Source organism: Podarcis raffonei, chromosome 2, assembly GCF_027172205.1.
Source record: "Podarcis raffonei isolate rPodRaf1 chromosome 2, rPodRaf1.pri, whole genome shotgun sequence".
Lineage (NCBI taxonomy): Eukaryota > Metazoa > Chordata > Lepidosauria > Squamata > Lacertidae > Podarcis > Podarcis raffonei.
The window spans coordinates 114,743,257-114,771,228 of NC_070603.1; the positions used below are offsets into that span (position 1 = coordinate 114,743,257).

General features: G+C 46.8%; 2 protein-coding genes across 3 annotated transcripts; both read left to right on the forward strand.

The window, feature by feature from the left end:
• Window positions 1–375: 375 nt before the first annotated feature.
• LOC128409049 (E3 ubiquitin-protein ligase TRIM7-like) lies at window positions 376–10,515 on the forward strand. The gene is made up of 7 exons (XM_053379237.1): window positions 376–881; window positions 1,722–1,817; window positions 1,987–2,217; window positions 3,818–3,840; window positions 5,654–5,775; window positions 6,934–6,966; window positions 9,233–10,515. The coding sequence occupies exons 1-7, from the start codon at window positions 453–455 to the stop codon at window positions 9,784–9,786; spliced, it is 1,488 nt and encodes a 495-aa protein (XP_053235212.1). The 5' UTR covers window positions 376–452; the 3' UTR covers window positions 9,787–10,515.
• A 3,228-nt stretch (window positions 10,516–13,743) lies between these two features.
• On the forward strand, window positions 13,744–27,854 carry LOC128409062 (E3 ubiquitin-protein ligase TRIM7-like). Of its 2 annotated transcripts, XM_053379264.1 has the most exons (7): window positions 13,749–14,564; window positions 17,934–18,029; window positions 19,368–19,598; window positions 21,226–21,248; window positions 22,850–22,971; window positions 24,281–24,313; window positions 26,106–27,854. In XM_053379264.1, exons 1-7 carry the CDS (start codon window positions 14,139–14,141, stop codon window positions 26,621–26,623), a joined length of 1,449 nt encoding a protein of 482 aa, XP_053235239.1. In that variant the 5' UTR covers window positions 13,749–14,138; the 3' UTR covers window positions 26,624–27,854. The 2 variants fall into 2 exon arrangements, with proteins under 2 accessions (XP_053235240.1, XP_053235239.1); XM_053379265.1 differs by lacking the exon at window positions 17,934–18,029 and having other exon boundaries at window positions 13,744–14,564.
• The last annotated feature ends 118 nt before the right edge of the window (window positions 27,855–27,972 follow it).

Here is a 27,972-nt window from a genome sequence, read left to right on the forward strand (position 1 = left end):
ACCTAGTTTTTGGAGGAGGAAAACAAAAAAAAAACACCATTCTGAATCCCAGCAGCCAGAACAGCAAGAGGGATCGCTGCGCAGTGAAAGCAGCGATTCCTCTTGCTGTTCTGGCTTCTGGGATAGCTGTGCAGCCTGCATTCGCTCCATAAGACACACAGACATTTCCCCTTGCTTTTTAGGAGGGAAAAAGTGAGTCTTATGGAGCAAAAAATACTTTCCTGCTCTCACTGGAAATGGTTCCTTAAACGAGCAGCCGCCAAGAGCATTCCTTTTAAAATAAAGGAATTAATTTCCTCTACACGGAAGAGGCTCTCTGCTCCAGCTCACTCCACAGTTCCATATCAGCAGAGATCTAAACGCATTGAGTGAATTTCCTGGAAAGGAAACACACCCATTTGCAGAAGGAAAAGTGAAAATGAAACCAACTCTCTCTCCCTGGGGCAGTGGCCATGGCTGCTTCTGGGAGTCCTGTCGTGGATCTCTGCGAGGAAGCCACTTGCTCCATCTGCCTGGAGTATTTCCAAGATCCAGTGATCATCGCAGAGTGCGGGCACAACTTCTGCCGATCCTGCCTGACCCAGTATTGGGGGAAATCCGAGGGAGAGGCTTCCTGCCCTCTGTGCAGGGAAACGGTGGAGCAAGACAGCATCAGGCGAAACCTGCAGCTAGCAAATGTTGTGGAAATAACTAAGAAATTCAGCCTTCTGGGCAGAAAAGAGGAGGCCAAAGGAAAGGGGAGAGTTTGTGAGAAGCACCAGGAGCCCCTGAAGCTGTTCTGCAAGGAGGATGAAGCCCCCATCTGCCTGGTTTGTGACAAAGCCAAGGAGCACAAAAGCCACGAGGCGGTTCCTATAGAGGAGGCGTCCCTGGAGTACAAGGTAGGAAAACACTCTGGATCAGTGGCAGAGCGTTCCTTGCTGGTGCCCGGGGCATGCCGCACCCCATGGGGACAAGTTGTGCCAGTGGAGCGACCCCCAGGAACTGGGGCTAAGGGGGGGGGCATTGTGCCGCCTGCTCGGCCATGCAGTGGGGAACTTGGCCAACCAACGTGGCTGATGCTGCCTTGCTTTGAGGGGTGCAAGTCTCATGGTGCACTGCAAGCCCAGCACTGCTTTCTGAGATTTGCAAAAGCTGTGTGTGGCTGGCAGGGTGCCAGACTGTTAGTCCCTCAGATGGAAGACGTTGCGCGAAGGACGCAACAGCTCACGACAGGCGCCCCCCAGGCTGGCCCATGCTACGCCTCTGCTCTGGATTTGCTTGGGGGATGGAATAGCTGTAGGCAAGCCAGGCCTGCAAGATCATAGAGTTGGAAGGGACCCAAGGGTCATCTAGTCCAACCCCCTGCAAGGCAGGAATGATGCCAAGATACTCTTGAAATAATGCATTCTCCCCACTCCCTCTAGCAGGAGCCTTTGTGCAGCCTTGTGAAGCTTCTGAAAACACTGTTAATAAACATTTCATCATATTTCAAGGGATGAATTTCCCTCTATGTCCCCCTGCAGCATATTGGAGAAACTCCCCACAGTTCTTCCTCTGGAAGCAGCTCCCAGTGAAGGCTCCTAGAACTGGAAGGTGGGGCAAGGCAGGGGGCAGGAATGAAGGGGAACCTCCGGAAGGACCCGGGAATGTGGGGCAGGGAGCAAGCATATGATTCAGTTGTCTGATATTACTAAAACGCTCGAAAAAGCAACCCAGCTGGGATTTTGTTTTCTTTTCAGGATCAGATCAGCAGCTGCCTAGACAACGTGAGGAAGGAGAGAAAGAAAATTCTGATGTTTAAAGCAGATGCAGAAAAGGAAAGCCAAGACCTGCTTGTAAGCATCACTGTTTCTTGGAAGTGAAAAAGTGCTGTAGTCTTAAATCTCTCTAAAATGTCAGACATGCCCTTCCAAGTGAATTCTGGTATCTGGTCTCTTCATCCTGCAACATTATGCCTGATAGTGGCCTGCTGTTCTTCTCCCCTTTCTCTTTTTGCTGGTGCAGAAGCAAATGGAAGCAGAGAAGGGGAAGTTGGTGGCTGAGATCAGGCGAATGCACCAGTTTCTGGAAGAACAAGAGAAGCTTCTTCTGGCCCAGATGGCAGAGGTGGAGAAGGAGATTGCAAAGAAAAGGGAGGTGCACCTGGCCAGACTCTCCAGGGAACTCTCCGCTTTTGATAGTGCCATTCGGGAGATGGAGAAGAAGCTTCAGGAACCAGCGAGTGAACTCCTGCAGGTGAGGCCTCATCCTGATGTGAGAGGGTGGAGTGTGCTGCTTCAGACTACAGTGGTACCTCGGGTTACTTACGCTTCAGGTTACAGACGCTTCAGGTTACAGACTCCGCTAACCCAGAAATAGTACCTTAGGTTAAGAACTTTGCTTCAGGATGAGAACAGAAATCGTGCGGCGGCAGCGGGAGGCCCCATTAGCTAAAGTGGAGCTTCAGGTTAAGAACAGTTTCAGGTTAAGAACGGACCTCCGGAACGAATTAAGTACGTAACCTGAGGTACCACTGTACAAGCATTTCTTAGTCATTCCCCACATAAAAATACTGTTGTCAGAGAAACAAGCAGTACATGAATGGTAAAAGGTGTCAGCCCTGGCACAGGAGCCAACTCTGAGGGGCTGAGGACACCCCAATGAAATATTTGAGGAGGCCAGCCCCCCCCCCAATAATGGACATTTGTTTTGAAATGGGCTGTGTGTACTACATCTTGTGATTGATTATGTGGGGCGGAGCTTACCTGCCCATCCCCCAATATTTTTACTACATCAAACCACAGGCCCTTTCTGTCCTGCATCCTGTTCTTGCATTGGCCAACCAGAGGTCTCAGGGAAGCCCACAAGCCAATAGAACTCTGTATTCAATTAACCTTTACTCAGAGTAGACTATCTTAGGTTCATTAATTTCAGTGTGTCTGAGTAAAAGCTAGTTGAAAACAACCGATACTGCCTCCAGCACAGGCATTCCAAATTGGCACTGCGACATCTTTTCATTCAGATGCTGTCTTGGGTCCAGCCAGAGGGGGGGTGACCTATTATTATTATTATAATAATTAAAATAAGTTTGTGTACCACCCAATACCCACAAGTCTCAGGGTGGTTCATAGGATATGGTTGAGTGTGGGATGTACATAGCAGTGAACCGATTAGTTGTATGTGAACACGGAACCAGCATGCGCTGCAGGGCAAAATGGCAGATCAGGGAGGTGGGATTGAATCTCTCAGGTGTTTGGGTGACTTGGTCAAAAGAGAAGAAAGGGACCTTTTCTTCGTCATCACTGGAATAGCTGACTTTTGCCATCTGATGGTTATTCCAAAATTACGTGGCACTGCATATTTTATTGAGGGTCTTTTGTCCTCGGCTAACATCTCTCTAGGGATGCGGATGGCGCTGTGGGTTAAACCACAGAGCCTAGAATTTGCCAATCAGAAGGTTGGCGGTTCGAATCCCCGTGATGGGATGAGGTCCCATTGCTCGGTCTCTGCTCCTGCCGACCTAGCAGTTCAAAAGCACAAAGTGCAAGTAGATAAATAGGTACTGCTCTGGCGGAAGGTAAGCTGTGTTTCCGTGTGCTGCTCTGGTTCGCCAGAAGCGGCTTAGTCATGCTGGCCACATGACCCGGAAGCTGTCTGTGGACAAACGCCGGCTCCCTCAGCCCATAAAGCGAGATGAGCGCCACAACCCCAGAGTCGGCCACGACTGGACCTAATGGTCAGGGGTCCCTTTACCTTTTTAACATCTCTCTGCTTCAACTGCTTAGCATTTATAACTGACCACAGGGCTCTCTGCAGATATGGCTCCACTGATTTTTTTTTCTTTCTTTCCTTCCAGGATATCAGAAGCTTCTTGCAGAGGTAAGTGATGGAAAAATCCCTTCCTTATTCTGATGCTACAAAAGTTCCTGTTTAATGGATGAGAACCTCACTCTCCAGTTCCTCCTTCCAGAAATAGCTTAGGACTCCATCATCCATTTCACAAGATCACAGACAAAAATAGGGACACATTTTCATAGTCATTTGTAGCTATTGGTCTCATCTACAATCATGGGAAGGAAGCCATTCCTCGTTCCCCTCTATTGCATATTTCTGAAGACCCTTCTCTGTGATGACCTCGTTTACTCTGCAATTGATACAAAAAGGGGAGACACCCCAAAGGGGCTTGTAAATATCTTCACTATAACTTACCCTTAAATATCCAGTGTATTTCTGGCTTCTGCAGGTTCTTCCTCAGACATAAGAATGTGAGAAAGGGCCCTGCTGGATCAGGCCAGTGGACCATCTAGTCCAGCATCCTGTTTTCACAGTGCCTAACCAGATGCCAGGGGGAAACCGATGGGCAGGATCTGAGCCCCAGAGGATACTCCCCTCCTGTGGTTTCAGAGGCACCACTGCTTTTGACCCAGCCATCGTGAAGAGTAGGCGCTGAGAGCCTTGTCCCCCAAACACCTGCAACATATTCAAACACTCGCGAATTTTGAGAATCTTCCATGTTTAGAAAACACTTTTAATTTCTAATATTTTCACCATTTTTATAATATAACTGCTGTGCTAAAATACGTTTATGTTAAGTGCAAAAGCCATTCTAAAGCATTCTGAACTTCCTTATATTTCAGAAATGCCCATTGTAGTCCTAAAATCACTCCGTAAAGACCCAGTATTGTTCACTTTTCTTCACAAAAATAATTTGCATACATCAGCTTCTTTAATATTTGCATATATCAGCTTCTTCTTTATAAGAGGGGCAAGGTGTGGAAAGCTTGAAACCAGAAACCAGGGATTTTCCTGGATTTACATCCTGGTTTCTGATTTCACCCTGGAATTTTCCTTAAAGGTAAAGGGCCCCCTGACCATTAGGTCCAGTCGTGGCCGACTCTGGGGTTGCAGCGCTCATCTCGCTTTACTGGCTGAGGGAGCCGGCGTACAGCTTCCGGGTCATGTGGCCAGCATGAATGACTAAGCTGCTTCTGGCAAACCAGAGCAGCGCATGAAAATGCCGTTTACCTTCCCACCAGAGCGGTACCTATTTATCTACTTGCACTTTGACGTGCTTTCAAACTGCTAGGTTGGCAGGAGCAGGGACCGAGCAACGGGAGCTCACCCCATCGCGGGGATTCGATCCGCTGACCTTCTGATCGGCAAGTCCTAGGCTCTGTGGTTTAACCCACAGCGCCACCTGCGTCCCTCTGGATTTTTCCTTAGGACATCCCTATTTTTATCAGAGAAATGTTGGAGGTTATGAAGTTATGTGGCATCTGAGCCAATGAGATTAGTAGCTATGCAATCTTTAGAAGACATCTGAAGGCAGCTCTGTATAGGGATGTTTTTAAAGGTTTCATGTTTTACTATGTTTTTATATATGTTGGAAGCCACCCAGAGTGGCAGGGGCAACCCAGTCGGATGCGTGGGATATAATTAATTAATTAATTAATTAATTATTATTTACCTTCAGTCTCATATTCATATATTTCCTTCAATATATTTTGGAAGCAAGTGAGTGTCAGTTTTCCTTCAACTTGTTAGGTGCTCTCTAGATGCTCCCTTTTGCCATAGGAAAAACCCTGCTCCCAAGTCTTCATCATGCCTTTATCATCAGGATGAGACCCCTGCCTTGTCAGAAAGCTCCTTGCATTGGAAGGATGGTGGCCTGACTTTGTTCTTCTCCTCCCAGGTCTCAGGAGAAGGAGAACTTAGAGGATCCTCCTGTGGCTTTTCCTCCTGCCCTGAAGTGGAGGATCTGGGACGTCTGTGATATAAATCTCTTCCTGGAGGGAGTCATGAAGCAGTTCAGAGGTAATGAAGAAGGGCTGAAAGGATTGTTTAATGGATGTTTAGAAGTGTTCATGACAGGCTCCCAAGTCATACGGATTATTAGCCATGCCAGGAAAAATGGAAGTTTATTTATTCTCTTTCCATATCTAGAGGCCATACTTTCACATGCGAAGACTCAGAGCTTATGCTGCTTTCTTTACGCATTCACAGCTTTATGCGGATCGCTAAAAAATAGAGAGCAGGCAGGAAAATATTGTTTACTGGGCTCCACTTTTCCTTGTTTATTGGGCTCTGAGAGGCTCCATCAAGATCTTGTGGGAACATCCCAGATCTCAGATGGAATACAACCCTCACATAAGTTGTGAGTTGTCTGTAAAAAATTGTCCTTGACCTCTTCACATCTCTCAGCCAGGCCTTAGGTGCTTTCATGCTTCTCACCCATTTCCCAGGTAGCCTCACCTACAGCTTTTCAGGCATTTCTCCTGTTCCTTTGGCCTTGAGATTGATGTAAGGGGGGTGTAAAAGAGCCAGCGAGGAACAGAGAGGATTGGGGTTGAGACCTCCCATCCTGGAACAGAGATGTCTGGCTCTCGCATCTCCTCAAGGTTGTTGCTGATGGGGAGATCTTCTGGGGGTCTTGTTCCTACTCTAAGGCTTGAGCAGGCCTGAATCTTGACATCGTCCCTGCCCTGGCTTATGCAGGGAAAGTCAGCGTGGCAGATTTCAGATAGTTTTAAACTACAGTGGTACCTCGGGTTAAGAACTTAATTCGTTCCGGAGGTCTGTTCTTAATCTGAAGCATCACTTTAGCTAATGGGGTCTCCCGCCGCTGTGTGATTTCTGTTCTCATCCTGAAGCAAAATTCTTAACCTGAGGTACTATTTCTGGGATAGCTGAGTCTGTAACCTGAAGCGTATGTAACCTGAGGTACCACTGTACAGCTGTACCTTGGCTCTCAAATGCCCTTGCTCCCGAACAAATCGACTCCCTACTCCTGCAGCCAATGAGAAACTGCGCTTTGGTTTCTGAACGTTTTGGAAGTTGAACGGACTTCCGGAACGGATTCCATTTGACTTCCAAGGTATGACTGTACAATCTCATGAGTTCGTGTTGTCATTACTAGATGAGTTATCAAGACAGTGGCAAGATGCTAAATCTCTGTTCTCTTTTCTCTTCCAGACACCCTGAGATCTGGACTTCAGCAGCAAAAAGGTAAATGTCAGGGTTTAAAGGAGGAACAGTTTCAGGAGTGATGGAATCTGCTTCTCAAAAGACCAGGCTACTGTGGATCTTCTGTCCATCACACACACACACCCGTCCAGTCCCCCTTTGCACTTTTCATGTCTCCTTTACAGTTTTTTGTCACTTTCAGGAAGTGATAAATTGTACTTAAGATGTTATACTCTCCCAATTTTCTTGTCAGTGAGAAGTTCAAAGAGGTTTCCTTTTGAAGGATATCATTGGAGGCTTATGACATTTCATCCTTTTTGAGTATTTTATTTACCAGTATCAATAGATTGACAGAGCTTAAACATTCACAACAGGCAAGTCCACAGATTGCCATCAGAGGGAGGCAGCCAGGACCATGACATGTTCTCAGCCAATAGAGCCCAGACTCCACTCCCTCTTTCTCCTCCTTTGCCATACACTCAAACATTAATTTTTATTCTTGACAGACTCCTGATAACATCGTCTTTAGCTAGTACTTTTTTTTTTCTTGGTGGGCGGGACATCCCTCCAGATACCTTCTAGCTATTTTTTTGCTATTTAGCCAGAAATCTCTGCGACAACAATAACAAGAGACCTGGCAACTGTGGCGTTCGTACAGAGCCCCCGGTCGTCTCACGGACTATTGACCCGTACACCACTAATCCGCTGCCACCAACCAGGTCCTCCCTGGTAAAATCACTTCAGTCTCAGTCAGCTTTTCAATTAATAAAGAAGAGTGTATTGTTTTTCAGACACAAACAAAACTTTTACAGCATTCCAAACGTTGTTGCTCTTTACTTTCTTAGTCTTATTTTCCTCTCTCTATCTCTTCTCCCTCCCCACACTCAAGGACCAACTGCCCTAACTGTCTCTCTATTACCAACTGACTTTCCCAACCAGCCAACCCACGAAAACCCACCCACTACCCACCGACAACTCCCAACCAACGTCTTCCAGAACTCCTCCCAGAACTGGTTTTATAAACCCACTGACTCCACCCCCCTGGTTCCTGTCTGTGCAACCTATTTAACTATTTCCCCTCCAGCACTCTCTTATATATGTTAACGTCACAGCAACTTCCCTAAGCCGTTTTTTACATATGTGAGGAACAGAGAAGAGAAAGATGAGTCATATAGCCTATCTGGTGTGGGGAGCCAGGATGGCGTCTTTGCATTGAAGGTGAGGGTGGGAACAGCACCTCCTAGGTGTTACCGGGTTTGGTTTAATAAATTTATTTAAATACAGTCATACCTCGGGTTACAGATGCTTCAGGTTGTGCATTTTCGGGTTGCACACTGCGCCGAACCCAAAAGTACCAGAACGGATTACTTCCGGGTTTCGGCGCTCGCGCATGTGCAGAACCACTAAGTCACAATTTGCGCATGCGCAGAAATGCCGAATTGCAACCCACACGTGCACAGACGCGGCGCTGTGGGTTGTGTACACTGCAGGTTGCGAATGTGCCTCCCACACGGATCACGTTCGCAACCCAATCGTCCACTGTAGTTAAAGAGACTTCTACTGTATCTCTCCCTTTATCCTGGGAGCCCAGGGGGGGTTGCATTAAAACAAGTCATAGCAAAAGGAAACAATATCAACAATGTAACAGATGTCAATTTAAAAGACAGAACTATCAATTTTCTGCTTCACTCTAAACAAACCAATTTAAGTTTGTTCTTGGTTGACCGCTCACGTCAATAATTCCAAGCAGAACATTTTAGACAGGGAGTATCAATCAGAGGACAGAAATACAGTTTTATGTATTGTTCTTTTTATAAACTACCTGGAAAGATGGAGTATAACATGCTTTAAATAAGTAACTGAAACTTGAGAGCACCTGCTCTCAGTTTTACCTGGCATGTCCAGCATGGTCTGTCATGTGATGTGAGGTAAAAGATTAAGATGTGAATTAGGGAGTCCCTGCTTTGACTCCCTTTTGCCATGAACTGTGGGGGGTGGGGGTGGCCTTAGACAAGCCACTGTCTCTCAGCCTCAGTCCTCCCATCTGAAAAATGGGCATCCTAAGATTGACTTAACTTACAGGGTCGTTGCAACAGTTCTATGTAGATAATGTGTGCTAAGTACTTGAAAGCACTGCAAATGTTTCAAGAAACATTATTAAGTTCTTGATGAACATCCCTGTCTCGAATGCAGAGCCATGGAGTCCCTGTTCATTTCAGAGGGGATGCTGTTTCTGTCACGTGCCTAAGGAAAAGTCAGCTTCCCAGTTGACATCGTTTCTCTTCTCTTTCCTCCTCTGCCCCCACAGAAAACATAACTTTGGATCCAGACACAGCACATCCACGCCTCATCCTGTCTGAGGATCGAAAGAGTGTGAGAGATGGGGAAGTGCGTCAAGACCTGCCAGACAACCCTGAGAGATTTGACAGATATACCTATGTGCTGGGATGTGAGGGTTTCACATCAGGCAGATATTTCTGGGAGGTCACTGTGGGAAGAGAGGAGGGGTGGGGGGTGGGGGTGGCCAGAAAGTCTGTGAAGAGGAAGGGTCTTTTCTCTTTTGGTCCTGGGGAAGGCATCTGGTGTTTGGGGAAGTGGGGCGGTGGGTATCAGAACTTTGTTCCAAGAGAGGAGCCCAAGTGGATCCGAGTGACCCTGAACTGTGAAGGGGGACGGGTGTCCTTTTACGATGCAGACACAGCAGCCCTTCTCCGCTCATTCCCAGCAGCCTCCTTCTCAGGAGAGACCCTCCAGCCCTTCTTTTATGTGGCTTCCAAAGGCCACCTGACAATCTCTGAGTGTAGAGACAGTCTAGCTTCTCGGTTCACTGCTAAGTATGCTTCTCAGTGCCAGCAATCCTAAATCAGCAGAGCGATGCGCAACATCAAACCGCTTCAGCAGCTTTGAGCCAGACAACGAAGGCAATAACTCACTGCCTAAGAGGCAATTAAGTACAGACAGAAATATTTCACTACCGGGTCATAAAAGCTTAATGGCTCCCATTTACAGAGTTTGTCTGACTAAGAGTTTCTTCCTTAGAGTTTTCCGGGCTTTGCTTTTTGCGACCCACAATGCCCTGCTCTTCCCTCTCTGTCAGCTTGCCAGATAAATGCATACTAAACACACTTTTCATACAGCTGCTGTAAGAACAGAAGCAGCTCCTCTCACAGATGCGGCCTTGCCGAAAAATAAATATCCAGCTTTCTGACAGCTTCTAGCAGTTTTCGGAATCTTCTGGAATCTTCAAGATCATTCAGTTAGCTCTGGAAAGAATGAAAGCTCACCCTCACCCCAACAACTCATTGCCATGATGACATTTCAGTCGTCTCAATCAAAATCCCTTTCCTTCAATTTATGTGGCAATTCGGCAAAATCTCTCTATTCAAAGAGATCCAAAATTTGTGCGCGACTCACTTATGTATTCGCAGCCTTGGGCACTTTGTTGAAACAAACAAACAAACAAAAAATAGAAAGAAGGGGGAGACTGCGGGGTGGGACACTGTCAAAAGGGGCTGTGTAACATGCCTGAACTAATGTGGAAATATGTTTCATGTGTTAACATCTTTGATTTTATTAAAGATACTGCTACTATTTGCTCCTTTGTTATTTCAGGCTTAATAGTATAATGGCCCCATCTATCCCACATGACACTTCCCCCAAGGATATAAACAGGGTGACTGATATCCTATCTGATCCCCACAGCAATAGGGCTGCCACTGCCCCCAGTTTGTTACTTAAACATTTCAATTCATGTCAAGCGGATGGGTGTGTCACACACCATCATCATCATAATTTATTATTTATACCCCGCCCATCTGGCTGGGTTTCCCCAGCCACTCTGGGCAGCTTCCAACAAAACACTAAAATACAATAACCTATTAAACCTTGTTACAGATAGGTAGTCGTGTTGGTCTGCCATGGTCAAAACAAAAAAAATTTTTTTCCTTCCAGTAGCACCTTAAAGACCAACTAAGTTAGTTCTTGGTATGAGCTTTCGTGTGCATGCACACTTCTTCAGATACAGTGGTGCCTCGCAAGACGAAATTAATTCGTTCCGCAAGTTTTTTCTTCTTGCGAGTTTTTCGTCTTGCGAAGCACGGTTTCCCATAGGAATGCATTGAAAATCAATCAATGCGTTCCTATGGAAACCGCCTTCAGACCAGGTCCGGGGACAGTCTGTCCCCCGACCTCTTCTGAAGGCTGGGGGGGGGACAAGGGCTTTTCTTCCCACCGCCAGCCTTCAGAAGGCTGTTCTTAAGGCTGGCGGTGGGAAGAAAAGCCCTTCTCCCCACCTCCCACCCCGCAAGCTCCGGGGACAGGAGGGCTTTCCTCCCGACTGCCAGCATTTTAAAAGCCCCAGGACAGCGGAGACTTCTCCGCTGTCCCGGGGCTTTTAAAATGCTGGCGGGCGGCAGCGCAGCGTTCGCTGCCGCCCGCCAGCATTTTCAGATCTCCCCGGGACAGCGGAGAAGTCTCCGCTGTCCCGGGGCTTTTAAAATGCTGGCGGGCGGCAGCGCAGCGTTCGCTGCCGCCCGCCAGCATTTTCAGATCGCCCGGGACAGCAGAGAAGTCTCCGCTGTCCCGGGAAGGCAGGCGGGGGGAGCAAAGACTTTTGCCCCCCGCCGGCCTTCAGAAGAGATCCAGGACCTTCAAAAGTCGTCGGGATAGCGGAGAAACGCGCTGCGCTTCTCCGCTATCCCGGGAAGGCAGGCGGGGGGGAGCAAAGACTTTTGCCCCCCGCCGGCCTTCAGAAGAGGTCCAGGACCTCTTCTGAAGGCCGGCGGAGATTTCCCTATGGGCTTTCTTCTTGCGAAGCAAGCCCATAGGGAAATTCGTTTTGCGAAGCACCTCCAAAACGGAAAACTCTTTCGTCTTGTGAGTTTTTCGTTTTGCGAGGCGTTCGTCTTGCGAGGCACCACTGTACATAGATATAGATATATAGGTATAGATATGTATAGATAGATATAGATATAGATAGATATAGATATATAGATATAGATATGTATATAGATATATATACATAGATATATAGAAGGATCTGGCAACTTCTGTTTCAGTGTATCTGAAGAAGTGTGCATGCACACGAAAGCTCATACCAAGAACTAACTTAGTTGGTCTTTAAGGTGCTACTGGAAGGAAAAAACAAAATTTTCTATTAAACCTTAAAAGCTTCCCTAAACAGGGCTGCCTTCAGATGTCTTCTAAAAGTTTGGTAGTTGTTTTTCTCTTTGATATCTGGTGGGAGGGCAGGTGCCACTACCGAGAAGGCCCTCTGCCTGGTTCCCTGTAACATGGCTTCTCGCAGCGAGGGAAACCGCCAGAAGGCCCTCGGCGCTGGATGATATGGGGAGACACTTCATTTCCACATTTCTGCCACCCAAATAGTGATTCTCAAATGGAAAGAGGAAGTGAAGGCAGCATGTCTTTCTAATCCCTTTTGAGATCTATGGACCGAAGAGGAAGAAGAAGAAGAAAAAGAAGAGGAGAAGAGTTTGGACTTGATATCCCACCTTTCACTCCCCTTAAGGAGTCTCAAAATTAAAGCTACAGCCCTGGGCCCACCTCTCTGGGAGTAAGTCCCTTTGAACTTAATGGGATTTACTTCTGAGTAGACATAGGAGTGCCTATGTTTTTATAGATAGACGAAAATGATTAGCCCTCTTAAAGGAGGGTTTGAGACCCAAAGCCCTTTCCTGTTGTTCACCTACACAGCTTCAGCTTATTCAGAGGTAGACTGCCTCTGCACCAGGAGGTTCCTCATAGCATGATGTTGTTTTTCTTGCAGCCCCAGAAACACTTCCCCTCTGACCTGACCTGCTGCTGCCACAGGGCCTGTGCAGATAACACATATCTTAATGATTAACATAAGCTTAATGGATATAAGTAAAACAATGTCTACTTGGAGAGAAACTGCTCCCCCACTACTCTTTGTGTGTCCTCCCAGAACTTTTTCCCGCATGGTCTGAGGATATCCCACCTCCAAAAGCTTTCAGAAGTCTCCCCTGGGACACCTCAGCCCTTTCTTAAGCTCTGGACCCTTCTGCAAAAGGAAACAAAATCTATGAGAATCCAGAATCTGAATCTGAATGCAATTTCTGGTGGATTTATAATGGTCTTAATTGTTTTCTCTTTATTTCTACACTTAAAAATATACCCAAATTTAGGGAAAATAAAATCCTCACTTCAGCTTGGATCAAATGAAACATTAGAGTAAAATTTATATAAGGATCAACATTGAACAACATAATCTATTTGTAATATATTTTTATTAGGAATATTGATCAACCACCAACAATGATAACTATAAGCAGTATTTAAAAATATTAGAAGTAGGGGGAGAGAGAGAGAGAGAGAGAGAGAGAGAGAGAGAATACTCTTCTGTACCCCCCCCCAAAAAATCAAATACTGGCCATGAGTTAGCTCACCCTTCTGGGACAGCATGTAAAAAAAATTTTTTTTAAAGTTTTAAATGTTAATCTATCTGAGAGAATGGACAGGCTGACGATGTGACCAATGGGAGGCAGTGGCGTAGCGTGGGTTGTCAGCACCCCGGGCAAGGCAAGTAATTTGCGCCCCCCAACCCGTGGATTTGCGCCCCCTAACCCTAACCCCCAGATGTTGCGCCCGGTGCGGCCGGCCCCCCCTGCACCCCCCACGCTACGCCACTGATGGGAGGATAGGACTGGGAAGGCGCTGGAGCTGAGGAGCAGCTTAAAAATCCCACAGCTTCCTTCACATTTTCTCTGTGGTTGTGAATGCGTGTCAAATTGCCCAGTGGGAATGTGCAGAGCAGTGGGAGGTTGGGCTGTGTCACTTTTGGACTTTGAACATTGTGCCCTGCTGCTGGAAAAAGGCACGTGAGTTTGAGTTATTCAGTCACTAGCTTTCGGAGGAGATACTCTCACGTATCTCCACTTTTCAAAGGAAAAGGGTTCCTTAACTTAGCAGCAACAAATTATTCACATTCTTTATTTTTTAAAAACAACAACAACAAAACATTCCCATGTCAAAGAGACTCTGTGTCACAGCTGAATCCACAGCAGAGATTGAAATAACCTCATCTGAATCTCTGTGTCCCGGTTTAAACCCCCCCCCCTTCAGACAGCAGTGATCTTTGAGCCATCGGGTCTGAATTTCCTGGAAAGGAAACACGCCCATTTGCAGACGCAAAAGAGAGAAAACTAAACCATCTCTCTCTTCCTGGCGAGGCAGCCATGGCAGGGAGTCCGGCGCAGGATCTCTGTGACGAAGCCATTTGTTCTATCTGCCTAGAGTATTTCCAGGATCCAGTCATCATCCCGGAGTGCGGGCACAATTTCTGCAGATCTTGCCTGAGCCAGTGGTGGGAGAAATCTGAGGCGGAGGCTTCCTGCCCCCAGTGCAGAGAACAAATTAAGCAGAGGAACCTCATCCCGAATCAGCCACTGGCAACTGTTTTGGAAACGCTGAGAGCCAAAGAACTCAGTCTTCAGGGCTGGGAAACGGTAGCAGGAAAGGAGGGAAGGTGTGAGACACACCAGGAGCCCCTGAAACTCTTCTGCAAGGACCACAAAAGGCCCATCTGTCTGGTTTGTGACAGATCCAAGGAACATGAAAACCACAAGGTGATTCCTCTGGAGGAGGCTTCCCAGGAGTACAAGGTAGGAAATCACTCTGGATCATGATTTTGTCGACAAGGGAAATAGCTGTAGACAAGTAGGACCAGTGCTTATTTTCCTGGGGGGATGCTGGGGTACGCATACCCCTAAACTTTTTGTGAATCTTTGTACTTTTGTCCATTTGCTGTATTTATTTTTCCCGGTTTGAACTATAAAATGGTGATTTTTCGTGAGTCAAAATGAGAGTACCCCTAAACATATATTTTAGGGGGGGGAAGCACCGAGTAGGACTTACAACAACATTTCCCCCCACATTACCTAAAGTGATTTCTCCAGGAGGAATTCCTGTGCAGCGTTGTAAAATCCTGCATGCCTGTTGAATTTAACTTTAAAAAAATAAAAATAAATAAATTATCCTCTCTACGAGAGTGCACAAATCCTCATTTGAAATCTTAAAAAGTGATTTAAAAGTTGAGTATTGCCTGATGCATTAACTCGTATAATGGATCCATTGTTCTGAGACTTTGATTAGAGCAAAACAAATTTTGGGACCTCAATACATGGAAAATGTACCCCAAAAAAGTACAGTGGTACCTCTGGTTACGCATTTAGTTCATTCCGGAGGTCCGTTCTTAACCTGAAACTGTTCTTAACCTAAGGTTACCAGACGTCCCCGTTTCCCGGGGACAGTCCCCGGATTTACATACCAGTCCCCTGACAAAATCCTATCATTCCTACTGAAGTTGAAAAGTGTCCCCGGATTCATTGGAAAAAACCTGGTAACCTTATCTTAACCTGAGGCGCGCTTTCGCTAATGGGGCCTCCCGCTGCCACCGCAACACCGGCGCGTGACTTCCGCTCGCATCTCGGGGCAAAGTTCGCTACCAGGAGCACCTAGTTCCAGGCTAGTGCAGCTCATTACCCGAAGCGTTCATAAGGAGGACGGTACATAACCCAAGGTTCCACTGTATAGATGAAAGCAACCAAAGCAATCTCCCAAGGAAAATAAGAAGGGGGGGTTGGGGGTTACGTTGCAAAAAACAAAAAGGACACTAAAGCAGGATGAAAGCAACACAAAGTGACTTTGCAAAAAGTCATGCCATCTCAGTTTGGAGAAACCAGCTTGGACCTCTTAACACACTGGAGTTCACATAGTAGACTGAGATAACAATAGGTTTGCATTCCTTCTTCCTAAGGTGAGGGGAAGTGACTTCGCTAAGCCTGGCAGGACAGCTTACTCTATGGCAGGAGTAGGCAACCTAAGGCCCGGGGGCCGGATGCAGCCCAATCGCCTTCTCAATCCGGCCCGCAGACGGTCCAGGAATCAGCGTGTTTTTACATGAGTAGAATGTGTCCTTTTATTTAAAATGCATCTCAGGGTTATTTGTGGGGCAAAGAAATTTGTCCATTTCCCCCCAAAAAATATAGTCCGGCCCACCACATGGTCTGAGGGACCATGGACCAGCCCATGGCTGAAAAAATGCTCTATGGCATTAACCCCTTCATGCATTACTTAGATTTAAGCAGGTTAATTATATGAGGCTCGTTATGGCACACAAAAATGTGTAGGCAACTGAACACCCAGTCAAGTACTACCCCACAGTGCCCCTCTGCATGTGGGCTGGAGCAACTCCACTAGTAAGTGGGGCACACAATAGAGGTTTATAATAGGGCTGCCATATTTCAAGAAGTAAAAATCCAGACACAAAAGGTTACTGAGCAAAACCCAGACATTCCGCCCTTGGAATCCTGGACATGTCTGGGGGGAAACAGAGATATGGCAACCCTGTTAGTTTCTGTTTGCCACTGAGCAGCTGCTTAGAGTCACAAGACTCTGTTTACATTCCAGAGACACAGTGGCGTAGCGTGGGTTGTCAGCACCCGGGGCAAGGCAAGTAATTTGCACCCCCTAACCCGTGGATTTTAGCACTCAAGTGTGAGCGCGCCCCCCCAGATGTTGCGGCCGGCCCCCCTGCACCCCCCCACGCTACGCCACTGGGGCTGGGGGCGAGCGAAGGAGCCAAGGACCCCCCCCAAAGGCTCAGCAGGAATTTATTAAATTTATTATTTGCGGAGCCCCCGCGGGCCGAGGCAGCTGAAGCCCCCTCCCCTCGGGCGCCTCCCCGCCCCCTCCTCTCCTTGGGCTGTAGGTGGAGCCAGCGCTCTGAGGCGCTCCAGATCCGGGCTTGGCGAGCGCCTCTCCTCCTCCCGGCCAGGTCCGGGGGCTTCCAGCCGCGCTCCGTCCTCGCCCCCCCCCCCCCCGCGGCTGAGACTTGCACTGACAGCTGGAGCCAGTGGCACCCCCTTCCACTGGGAGACCCTCGCCTGCCCGCCGGCTTCCTCTCGGAAGGGTTTTGGGGAGCGCAGGGTGCGGCGAGGCCCCTCGGAGCTCTCCTCCCTCCCAGTCGGCAGAAGCAGCTGCCGCCTGTGGCTGGTCCGAGGGGATGGCATCGGCGTCGGGGTGCGGAGGCTGCCCGCGCCCGGCCAGGTGTCGGTGGCGTCGTCGGCGCTGCTGCAGCGGCTCCTCCTCCTGCGAGCAGTGAGTGGAGCGCAGCCACAGCGGCGGCGGCGGGGGGTGCGCGCGCGCTAGGGCGCAAGGCTGGCGGTGGCTGTGGCAGCGGGGAGCCCGGCGGAGGAAGGAACTTGTCCCTTCCCTCTGGACTCGCGCCCCCCCAGATGTTGCGCCCGGTGCGGCCGGCACCCCTGGCACCCCCCACGCTACGCCACTGCAGAGACAGTCCAGGCTGTTGGAAGTCTCACGGAAGACAGGAGACGGATGTGATGTTTACTGGTTTCCTGTTCCTTTGTTTTCAGTTGCTCTCTGCTCTCACAGAGAGAGGATGTGTTTTTTGTCTGCGTAGTTAGGAAAATAAAACTCTTTGCAATGTAGCCATAAATCTCATCACTTCTGCGTGCTGCTTTGATTCTCTGCTGGATGGGAATGTTCCTGAGGCCTCATCAAAGGCTCAGGTTGTTAATTATTGTCGGAGGCGATTCCAAAGGACTTGGCCAGAGGAAGATGAGCTTTATCAGCTTGGCTGAGCGGAGAGCCCGACAAACCCTAGTTTGTAGGATTGTGTGAGATGTGAGATGTGTTGAAAGTGGAGGGGTGGGTTAAATAGAAAACCTCAAGTTTCTCTGCTCAAACATGAGATGATTATTCAGAATCTGGATGTGGGAAGGAGCTCCCTGTCTGCCCCATTTTGAGAGGTGTTGAACCCGTATTGAATCCAGTAGCCTCCTCACCGCGCTTCCGTGTTACAGTGGGGGAAAGAGGGCACCTCGGATACCTTAGCAAAAACACCCTGGAATGCCAGAGCAAGCATATCGATCAACTTTTCTGTTCCATGTATACTAAAACAATTAATAAATAAAAGTGGGAGCCAGACTGGAATTTTGTTTTCTCTTCAGGATCAGATCAGCAGCTGCTTAGACAATCTGAGGAAGAAGAAAGAGAAAACTCTGGCATTTAAAGCGGACGTAGAAAAAGAAAGTCAAGACCTGCTTGTAAGTTACTGTTCCTGGGAAGTGAAAAAGTGCTATTGTCTAAAAAAAAGGGGGTCGCCAACCCTTTTGGGCCAGTGGGCACATTTCAACTTTTGGGAGAGTGCTGGGGGCGCTCTTCACAAAATGGATGCCATGGGGAGTGTGGCTTCACTCAAAATGAGAGAGACATATCCCGTAATTCTTTCTAAATGAACATTTATTTAACTCCATTATTTCTGTGCTGTTTCACATTTCCTATCGCATGTGGAAAAGGTCTCCTTTTTCTTTCTGACATCTCCAACACGTGGCGGGGGTGGGACAATTTGTATTTATTTTGTTTATCTTTACTGGCATTGTGTACCACCTGCTCATTATTTTATAGCAATTTACTGTTATCCCTAAATTCAAAGTAAACCTATATTCAATGAACAATAACTTCTCCCACACTTCCAATTTCCCCAATGTTCTAGGCTATTCTACCATAAAATTCTTCTGGGTCCGTACTGTATTTCAAGAACAACTGATAACTTTTTACCAAAATGTTCACCAAATTTTCTCAAATTTGTTCAGCTTGATTAGGAGTTTTAATATATTATTGCAATTGAGAACAAATTCAAAAGCTTTCAGACCATAGAGGATTGCTTCCCACCATCCATCCCTTAATCTCTAAATACTATGAAATCATGTGGTCCTTGCCTAATTAAGGCCCAAATGCTAAACATATTATCATAGCTGTCAACGTTTCCCTTTTTTGAAGCAAAATTCCCTTATTCCGTATAGGATTCCTCACAAGAAAAGGGAAAAGTTGGCAGCTCTGCATATTATATTTTTTCTACATTTTAAACTTGGAAACATCCTATTCTATTATGTTTATTATTGATCCCAAGGGAGAAAATTTAGAGCTGGGCAGGCTTTTATATCAGCCCCATAACCTTACCAAATTAGAAAATAAACAATTTTCCAGCAAAAATAGTCTGTCGTATGTTCCCCATAATATTCTATTTAATGGTACTTCAATCAAATTTGCTGTCTCCTCATAGACATTCATAATCCATTCTACTACTCAATTTATTACAGCTGAAAAATACAAATCTGTTATATTTGGAAGTTGCAAACCTCCTCTCTTTGTATCACAAATAGCTCTGGCTTTCAGTCTCGGCTGTTTATTTTGACATTTAAATTTTTGTATCAGTTGCTGCCATTTATTCAGTGCTGAAGACGATATTCTAACAGGTAGATGTTGTGAGAGAAAGTTACTTTTAGGCCAATCCTTCTCAAAACTGACCTCTGGATGCTGCAAAGCCAGACTGTTTTCCTGATATTGCCGTCCTGTCTCTTCCTTCCCCTTACTTATCGCAGAAACAAATAGAAGCAGAGAAGGGAAAGATGGTGGCTGAGTTCAGACGACTGCGCCAGTTTCTGGAAGAACAAGAGAAGGCTCTGCTGGCCCAGATGGCAGAAGTGGAGAAGGAGATTGCAAAGAAAAGGGAGGAGCAGCGGGCCAGACTCTCTGGGGAACTCTCCTCTCTTGAAAGTCTCATCCGGGAGATGGAGGAGAAGCGTTGGCAGCCAGCGAATGAACAACTGCAGGTGAGGCCTCCTTCTGACACGGGGGGATCACTTCTGAATTCTGCCCCACATTTTAAAATGTTGATGAGAAGAAGAAGCTGAGTAGCACACCTTGGCTACCTCCCCGCACATTGCTACTTGGTTTTTAACTTCCGGAAACTTTTGTGTTGTTCTACAGGGGAGCTGGGACCGAGCAACAGAAGCTCACCCCATCAAGGGGATTCGAACCGCCGACCTTCTGATCGGCAAGTCCTAGGCTCTGTGGTTTAATCCACAGCACCACCCGCATCCCAGCTCCTGCCAACCTAGCAGTTCGAAAGCACGTCAAAGTGCAAGTAGATAAATAGGTACTGCTCCAGCGGGAAGGTAAACGGCGTTTCTGTGCGCTGCTCTGGTTTGCCAGAAGCGGCTTAGTCATGCTGGCCACATGACCCGGAAGCTGTACGCCGGCTCCCTCCGCCAATAAAGCGAGATGAGCGCCGCAACCCCAGCGTCGGTCATGACTGGACCTAATGGTCAGGGGTCCCTTTACCTTTACCTTTACAAGAGAGCAGTCATATATGAGGGGCTGCTGCAGACTTAAGAACTCCCTCCCTGAAGAAGCCAGGCTGGCTCCTTCCTTTCTGTCCTCATAATAATAATAATAATAATAATAATAATAATAATAATAATAATAATTTATTTATACCCTGTCCATCTGGCTGGGTATCCCCAGCCACTCTGGGCAGTTCCCAACATAATATTAAACATTAAAAACTTCCCTAAACAGGGCTGCCTTCAGATGTCTTTTAAAAGTCAGTTGCTTATTTCTTTGACATCTGATGGGAGGACGTTCCACAGGGAGGGTGCCACTACCGAGAAGGCCCTCTATCTGGTTCGCTTTAACCAGTGGCAGAGGATGGGGTGGGTGGTGGGTGCGGCTCGCCCTGGGTGTCATCCCTGAGGGGGGGTTACATCACAGCGCTGCTACCTCCGGGACACTTGCCATGGGCGGTGCCCCGGGTATGCCAGCCCCGCCCCCACAAGCCCAGAGTAGCTAGCTCCGCCTCTGCCTGTAACCACACTTTTCACAGTGAGGGAACCGCCAGAAGGCCCTTGGCGCTTGACTTCAGTGTCCATGCTGAACAATGGGGATGGAGACGCTCCTTCGGGTATACTGGGCCCAGGCAGTTTAGGGCTTTAAAGGTCAACAACAACACTTTGAATTGTGTTCGAAAATTTACTGGGAGCCAAGGGTGACTATGAACTGCATTTCATGAATGCTAGGACGCCAAGACTCTTGGAAGTTAGGTCATTCTAGGGAACTTAGACATCCTGTTTAGCAACTAGATGGGGAGGAGGATTTTTGGATAAGTCCAAATATTAAGAAAAAGTGAGCAGTTAGGGTTTGAATGAAGCATTCTGCATCGATGAAATTATTTGTTACTGTTACAATATTGAATCTGTGGTTCTTTGATACTGCGTGTGCCTCAGTTTGACTCAACTAGAATCAAATTTCTCTGCGTGTTTTAGAGGGGAGTGTTTTGCTTTGTGTTTTGCCGAAAGATAGATACGCCTCTCTGTCTCTCTCTCTCCCTCCCTCCTTCATTCAGACCCGCACAGTATTCTGCAGAGAAGTGGCCCAACTGACCTCTTTCTTTCCCTCTAGGATATTGGAAGCTTCTTACAGAGGTAAGCAGAAAATAAAAGAAAATGATCCTCTCACTATTGAGAGTAATTAATATTTAAATATTAGTGTAATTAATCTTTAAATATTCCCTTAGAGAAATTAATTTTCAACTATTCAACATGTTTCAGACTCCTGCAACCTCCTTCTCATCTACAAAATATGCAATCACGTTTTATGCTGATGAAATACCCAGTCACCTATACCATTAATTATGGAAATACTGTACGCCACATGATTTACAAGAACAAATAAATTATTATTATTATTATTATTATTATTATTATTATTATTATTATCATTTAAAATACCATAATAATGTCTTAAAATAGAGGGCAAGTTTTCACTTGGTAAGCCATCCTTACCCTCATATAGTCTGTGCATATATATTTTTAAACACACACACGCTATTTTTCTCTTTTCAAATGATTCATTTTAAATGGACCTGATCCTAAAATTTCTTACTGTCCAAGGATTCTATTTTTCATTCACTTTCAACGAATCAAATATTTCTTCTATATATATTTCTTCTATATATGTTTGTACATTTGCTTCTCTATACAGTCATACCTCGGGTTACAGACACTTCAGGTTGCGTTTTTTTGGGTTACGGACACCCCGAAACCCGGAAGTACCAGAATGGAACGGGTTACTGCGGAATGCGCTTTGTGCATGTGCAGAAGCGCCTAATCACAACCCACGCATGCGCAGATGCGGCGCTGCGGGTTGCGAATGCTGCGGGTTGCGAATGTGCCTCCCACATGGATCACATTCACAACCTGAGCGTCCACTGAATTTGCCTCTGGGAGTGCACTGTAACTTGTTAAATCGTATCTTATTTAAAAGTATTTCTAAAACTGCTAAATATTGAGAAATCTCTAAAGGGTGTGCAAAAAATACAACATAACATCCATAAAGCAGCATTATAATATAGTGGTACCTCAGGTTAAGTACTTAATTTGTTCTGGAGGTCCGTTCTTAACCTGAAACTGTTCTTAACCTGAAGCACCACTTTAGCTAATGGGGCCTCCTGCTGCCGCCGTGCCGCTGGAGAACAATTTCTGTTCTCATCCTGAAGCAAAGTTCTTAACCTGAAGCACTATTTCTGGGTTAGCGGAGTCTGTAACCTGAAGCGTATGTAACCTGAAGCATATGTAACCTGAGGTACCACTGTAACAGGAATGCAGTAATAAGAGGGTCCAATGCAGGGGGTCAGGTAGAATCTGGTTAAAAAGATAGGTTTTCACAAGATGTCTGAACACTGTAAAATCCCAGTTCTTCACTTCCTGTCACACATTCCATAATGTGGAGATTAACTGACACCAGGAAGAGACATCTGGCTTTTCAGAAAGCTGCTTGCCTTGGACGCAGAGGTGGCCCAATATGTTTTGGTGCCTGAGGTGAACGAAAACACAGCACCCTCCTCTCTGCCAAGGAAAAAGGGGTGTGTGAAGATCTACATCAGGAACAAGAGTAGAAGGAAGATCAACATTGAGATCTGCTGCCCCTGTGGATTCTGCCACCTGAGGCAGTCGCCTCACTTTGCCTCATGGGTGGGCCGGCCCTGATTGGAATGAAGGTGGTTGATGTTGTTCTTCTCCATCAGGTCTCAGGCAAAGGAGAAGTTGGAGAACCTTCCTGTGCCTTTCCCCTCTGCACTGAAGTGGAAGGTCTGGGATTTCTGCGATATAAATCCCTTTCTGGAAGGTGTCATGAAGCAGTTCAGAGGTACTAAGAATGGCTTCAATGGTTTTATAAAGGTAAAGGGGACCCCTGACCATTAAGTCCAGTCGTGACCGACTCTGGGGTTGCGCACTCATCTCGCTCTATAGGCCGAGGGAGCCGGCGTTTGTCCACAGACAGCTTCCGGGTCATGTGGCCAGCATGACTAAGCCGCTTCTGGCGAACCAGAGCAGTGCACGGAAACGCCGTTTACCTTCTCGCCGGAGCAGTACCTATTTATCTACTTGCACTTTGACATGCTTTTGAACTGCTAGGTTGGCAGGAGCTGGGACCGAGCAACGGGAGCTCACCCCGTCGCGGGGATTCGAACTGCTGACCTTCTGATTGGCAAGTCCTATGCTCTGTGGTTTAACCCACAGTGCCACCTGCATCCCCTCAATGGTTTTATAGTGGGCATTTAAAAAAGCAACGTTCATGAAAAGCTCCAGGTCACTTGTAATATTAGCTGGGCCAGGAAGATGGAAGATGTGACAGCCAGCTGAAAAAGCAGCAATTTTATTTCATTATGAAAAGGGCAGTGATCAACCTGCAAACTACAAACTACCCAGCATTGCTGAACAGTGCAAGAGTGAGCCTTGCACTGTCAGAAAACATTGTTCCATCTCCTTCAGTATGGTCTACACTGACTTGCAGTTCATTCCCCTGGTTCAGGAAGGCTGAGCTTGCTTGGAGTGGCTGTTTCAGCAATGAAGCTGCTCAGATCAAGAACTTCTTTTCACCCCTTCCTGTCTCTCAAACAGGCCTTGATTCACGCAGGTGCTTTAATACACCTCACAGCCTCTCATACTGCTAGCCAAGGGCTGGAGGGCCCCAAAGCTCATGCCTGGACTGCAGTCTATTCAATTCCTGGGCACCCAAGAGGGGGGCAGGAGGTGACCAAGATCCAGTCAGTAACTCTGGCAAGTGAGATCTCTGATCCTGGGGCAGGGGTGTCTGGATCTGACAGCTCCTCAAGGCTGCTGGTGATGGAAAGATCTGTTGGATGGGGGGCGGTTTTTCTCTAAGGAGACACCATGTCCTTATTCTGGACATTGACACTAACACATCCCCCCTACTTATCCAAGCTGTAGTGCTGTGATAGCCAACATTATGGCTTCCAGATGTTTTTGACAACAACTCCCATCAGCCTCAGCCAGCATGGCCAGTGCTTAAGGATTATGGGACTTGTAGTCCACGACATCTGGAAGACACCTCTGGTTGCCTGACCTCTGATATAATGTTATGAGTTTGTATTGTTGTTACCAGATAAGGACACTGGTGTGGCGCTAAGTCTCTGCTCCCTTTTCTTGTCTAGACTCTCTGGGATCAGGACTTCAGCTGAGAAAAGGTATGTCATTTCAGGGTCTGCTGGAAGCACAATTCCTGGAAGAGATGGGCTTTTTTCTCCAAGTGACCAGGCCATTGGGCCTACTCTGTCCATGTCAGTTCTCCCTGGCTAGCACTTTCTATGTCTGCCATACATGTTTCTGCCGCTTCCAATGAGCTATAACTTTTACCTGAGATTTCACATTCACTCTCTTCTGTGGGCAGTGATAATTTCCAAGTTGCTCAAGGAGGCAATACAGACAGGTTGAACATGGGTGTTGGCACACGGCTTAAACACAAGCAGGCAAGTCCGCTGCCCCACATCCGATGTCCAGCAAGAGGCAGTCAACAGCATGAAATGCTGTAAGCATACAGAACCCAAACTCAGAGCATTGTATGTCTGCCTCTGCCTCAAACTTCAGTTTTTCTTCATGGAGAGATACCTAGATGATATCCTTAACTAAGTGTGTGGGGTGGAGGGACTCATGCCCCCATTTCTGGACCTCCCCGATAATTTTAGCCATTTAGCCAGGAATCTCTCCGACCAAAATGATACTGTGCCAATTAGGCCTGTGAAGGGAGAGCCAACCAGCCCGTAATCCAGGCATCAAAAAACCAAATAGAAGGACAAGTTTTCAACTAGTACCTAAAACTATACTACATGGACAGACCCTCCAAGTGCCCCTATTTTCCAGGGCCATCTATGATTTTGAGAAGCCATCCCGATTTCTGATTTGATCCCGGAATGTCCCGCTTTTCCTTAGGACCTCCCTATTTTCATTGGAGAAATGTTGGAGGGTATGGAGTTATCCAAACCCTGAGCCGTCTGAAGGCAATCCTGTATAGGGAAGATTTTTTAAAATGTTTAATGTTTTGTTATGTTTTTATGTATGTTGGAAGCTTCCCAGGGTAGCTGGGGCAACCCAATAAGATGTGTGGGGTATAAATAGTAAAATCATCATTAAAGAATGGGACGTCCCTATTTTCATCGGAGAAATGTTGGGATGCACTGGGCTACTATTACTGAGAAAACAATCATTCAGTATTTAATAATGTTAAAGTCACGGACATGTCACTTAATAAAAGTCGTGGCCCTTAGTCCAGCCATTTATTGGCCTGGTCTTTGTTGAAATCTTGGCTAAATGTTTTAGCTATGGATCACTGGGTAGCCTTTAGACAAGCCACTCTGAAATATGGGGATAATAATAATCGTGATTTGCCTTACAGAGTTGCTGTAAACATTATAATTATATAATGCATGTGTGATGCTTTAAACACTTGAAAGCATGGCACACATGTGAATACCTGAAGGAGCATCTCCACCCCCATTGTTCTGCCCGGACACTGAGGTCCAGCGCCGAGGGCCTTCTGGCGGTTCCCTCGCTGTGAGAAGCCAAGTTACAGGGAACCAGGCAGAGGGCCTTCTCGGTAGTGGCACCCTCCCTGTGGAATGCCCTCCCACCAGATGTCAAAGAGAACAACAACTACCAGACTTTTAGAAGACATCTGAAGGCAGCCCTGTTTAGGGAAGCTTGTAATGTTTAATAGGTTATTGTATTTTAGTGTTTTGTTGGAAGCCGCCCAGAGTGGCTGGGGAAACCCAACCAAATGGGCGGGGTAAAAATAATAAATTATTATTATTATTATTATTATTATTATTATTATTATTATTATTATTATCTTTATTATAAACCAAAGGAAGCATCCCAGTCCTGATTTCAGAGGGCGTTGTTTTTCCCTGTTACGTGTCTAGACAAAAGTCAAGTCTCCCAGCTGACCTTGTTCGTCTTCTCTTTCCTCATCTGCCCCCACAGAAAATGTAACTTTGGATCCTGACACAGCAAATCCCTGGCTCCTCTTGTCTGAGGATCGTAAGAGTGTGAGGCGAGGAGGAGAACGTCAAGTTCTGCCCGACAGACCGGAGAGATTTAACAACTATTATTACGTGCTGGGTCGTGAGGGGTTCACAGCAGGCAGGCATTTCTGGGAAGTCACCGTGGGGAGAGATGAGGGGTGGGCTGTGGGGGTTGCCAAAAGTTCTGTCCAGAGGAAGCAGGTGATCACTGCTGGTCCCGAAGAAGGGGTCTGGGATCTGGGGAAGTGGGGAGGCGCATACAGGGCTGCCTGTCTCGGTTCACGGACTGTTCTGCCCCTGAGTTGCGAGCCCAGGAGGATCCGAGTGGCCCTGAACTGTGAAGGGAGGCGGATGGCCTTTTACGATGCCGATAGAGCAGCCCGCCTCTGCACGTTCTCAGCAGCCTCCTTCTCGGGAGAGACCCTCCAGCCCTTGTTTTCTGTGTTCAGTAAGGGCCACCTAAACCTGGCTGCCTAAGGGTGGAGGCAGACAAGACGGGGGAACCCCCTGCTGTTGCCACACGCATGCTGCTTCCTTCTCAGGAATGAGCTGTGAGGTTACTTTCTCCCTGAGGAGAAGCCATATTTGCAGAACAGTGGCTGGCTGGCTCTTTCACCGCTTGTCCTGCTCAGGCCAGGTGTCTAGGAAGGGCTGTCAGATAGCCTGTACACCTTGTCCCATGCTTCAGTCAGTGTTTCCTCGGGAGTCTGTGGCCTGGGTTGGTTATGAAACTCAGATGTAAGAAAGAAAATCCTGTGTCCGCCTAGGTCTTTCACTAACCTTCCCAAGATGGTCACGTTCACCTTGTAGGTGATGCTGGAAGCCAGGATGGTGCTGATCTAAGGAACTCTAAGGGATGGTGGTACATATCTATGTATACAATTATTTCCATTGAAATAATCTGCAGCTAACAGTTGGGCAGATCCATCTATAGATTTTTAGAGAGCACCTCTGCTTGTACTTTTGTGTGTCTGGACATATTTGGGGTTTCTCGTGTGTTAACCCCAGTGTGGTGTAGTGGTTAAGAGCGATAGACTCGTCAGAGATCACAAAGAAAGGAATATATGATAACAACAAGAAGATGAGGAAAATAACAAAGAGACTATCTGGACAGAACTGGATAGAACTGTTCAATTCAAGCAGCTGCAGCAAGAGTGAAGTTTGGATCCCTTTCGGAGCTTGAAGTATGGGTACCCCCAACAAAATTTTAAAAAATTTGGCTGTATAATTTGGAACTAATGTGATTTGGAATTAATGTGATTTGATTGGCCTGTTAATAAAAAATATATTTTAGAAAAAAAGAGCAATACTCGTAATCTGGGGAACCGGGTTTGCGTCTCCGCTCCTCCACATGCAGCTGCTGGGTGACCTTGGGCTAGTCACACTTCTCTGAAGTCTCTCGGCCCCACTCACCTCACAGAGTGTTTGTTGTGGGGGAGGAAGGGAAAGGAGATTGTTAGCCGCTTTGAGACTCGTTCGGGTAGTGATAAAGCGGGATATCAAATCCAAACTCTTCTTCTTCTTCTTTTATCAAAGATTTTGCTTCCTGTTGCTCTTTTGTCATTGGCACCTCAAAAATCGTAACAGCCTCTCGCCACCAAGAAAATACAACGAGCGAATAGTAAGAGAACCTACACAAGGAACACTGACGCAAAACCCCACACATACACTAAGTAGAAGAATAGAAACATAAACACCCTACTCACCATTCCCCCTGTTATAAGAATAATAATGGGCCAGTATCCGTTGTTTGCTACACTGATGCTTACTCACCATTTTACTGTACCCTCAATTGTATGTGTCCTTATATGCTACACTGATATGAT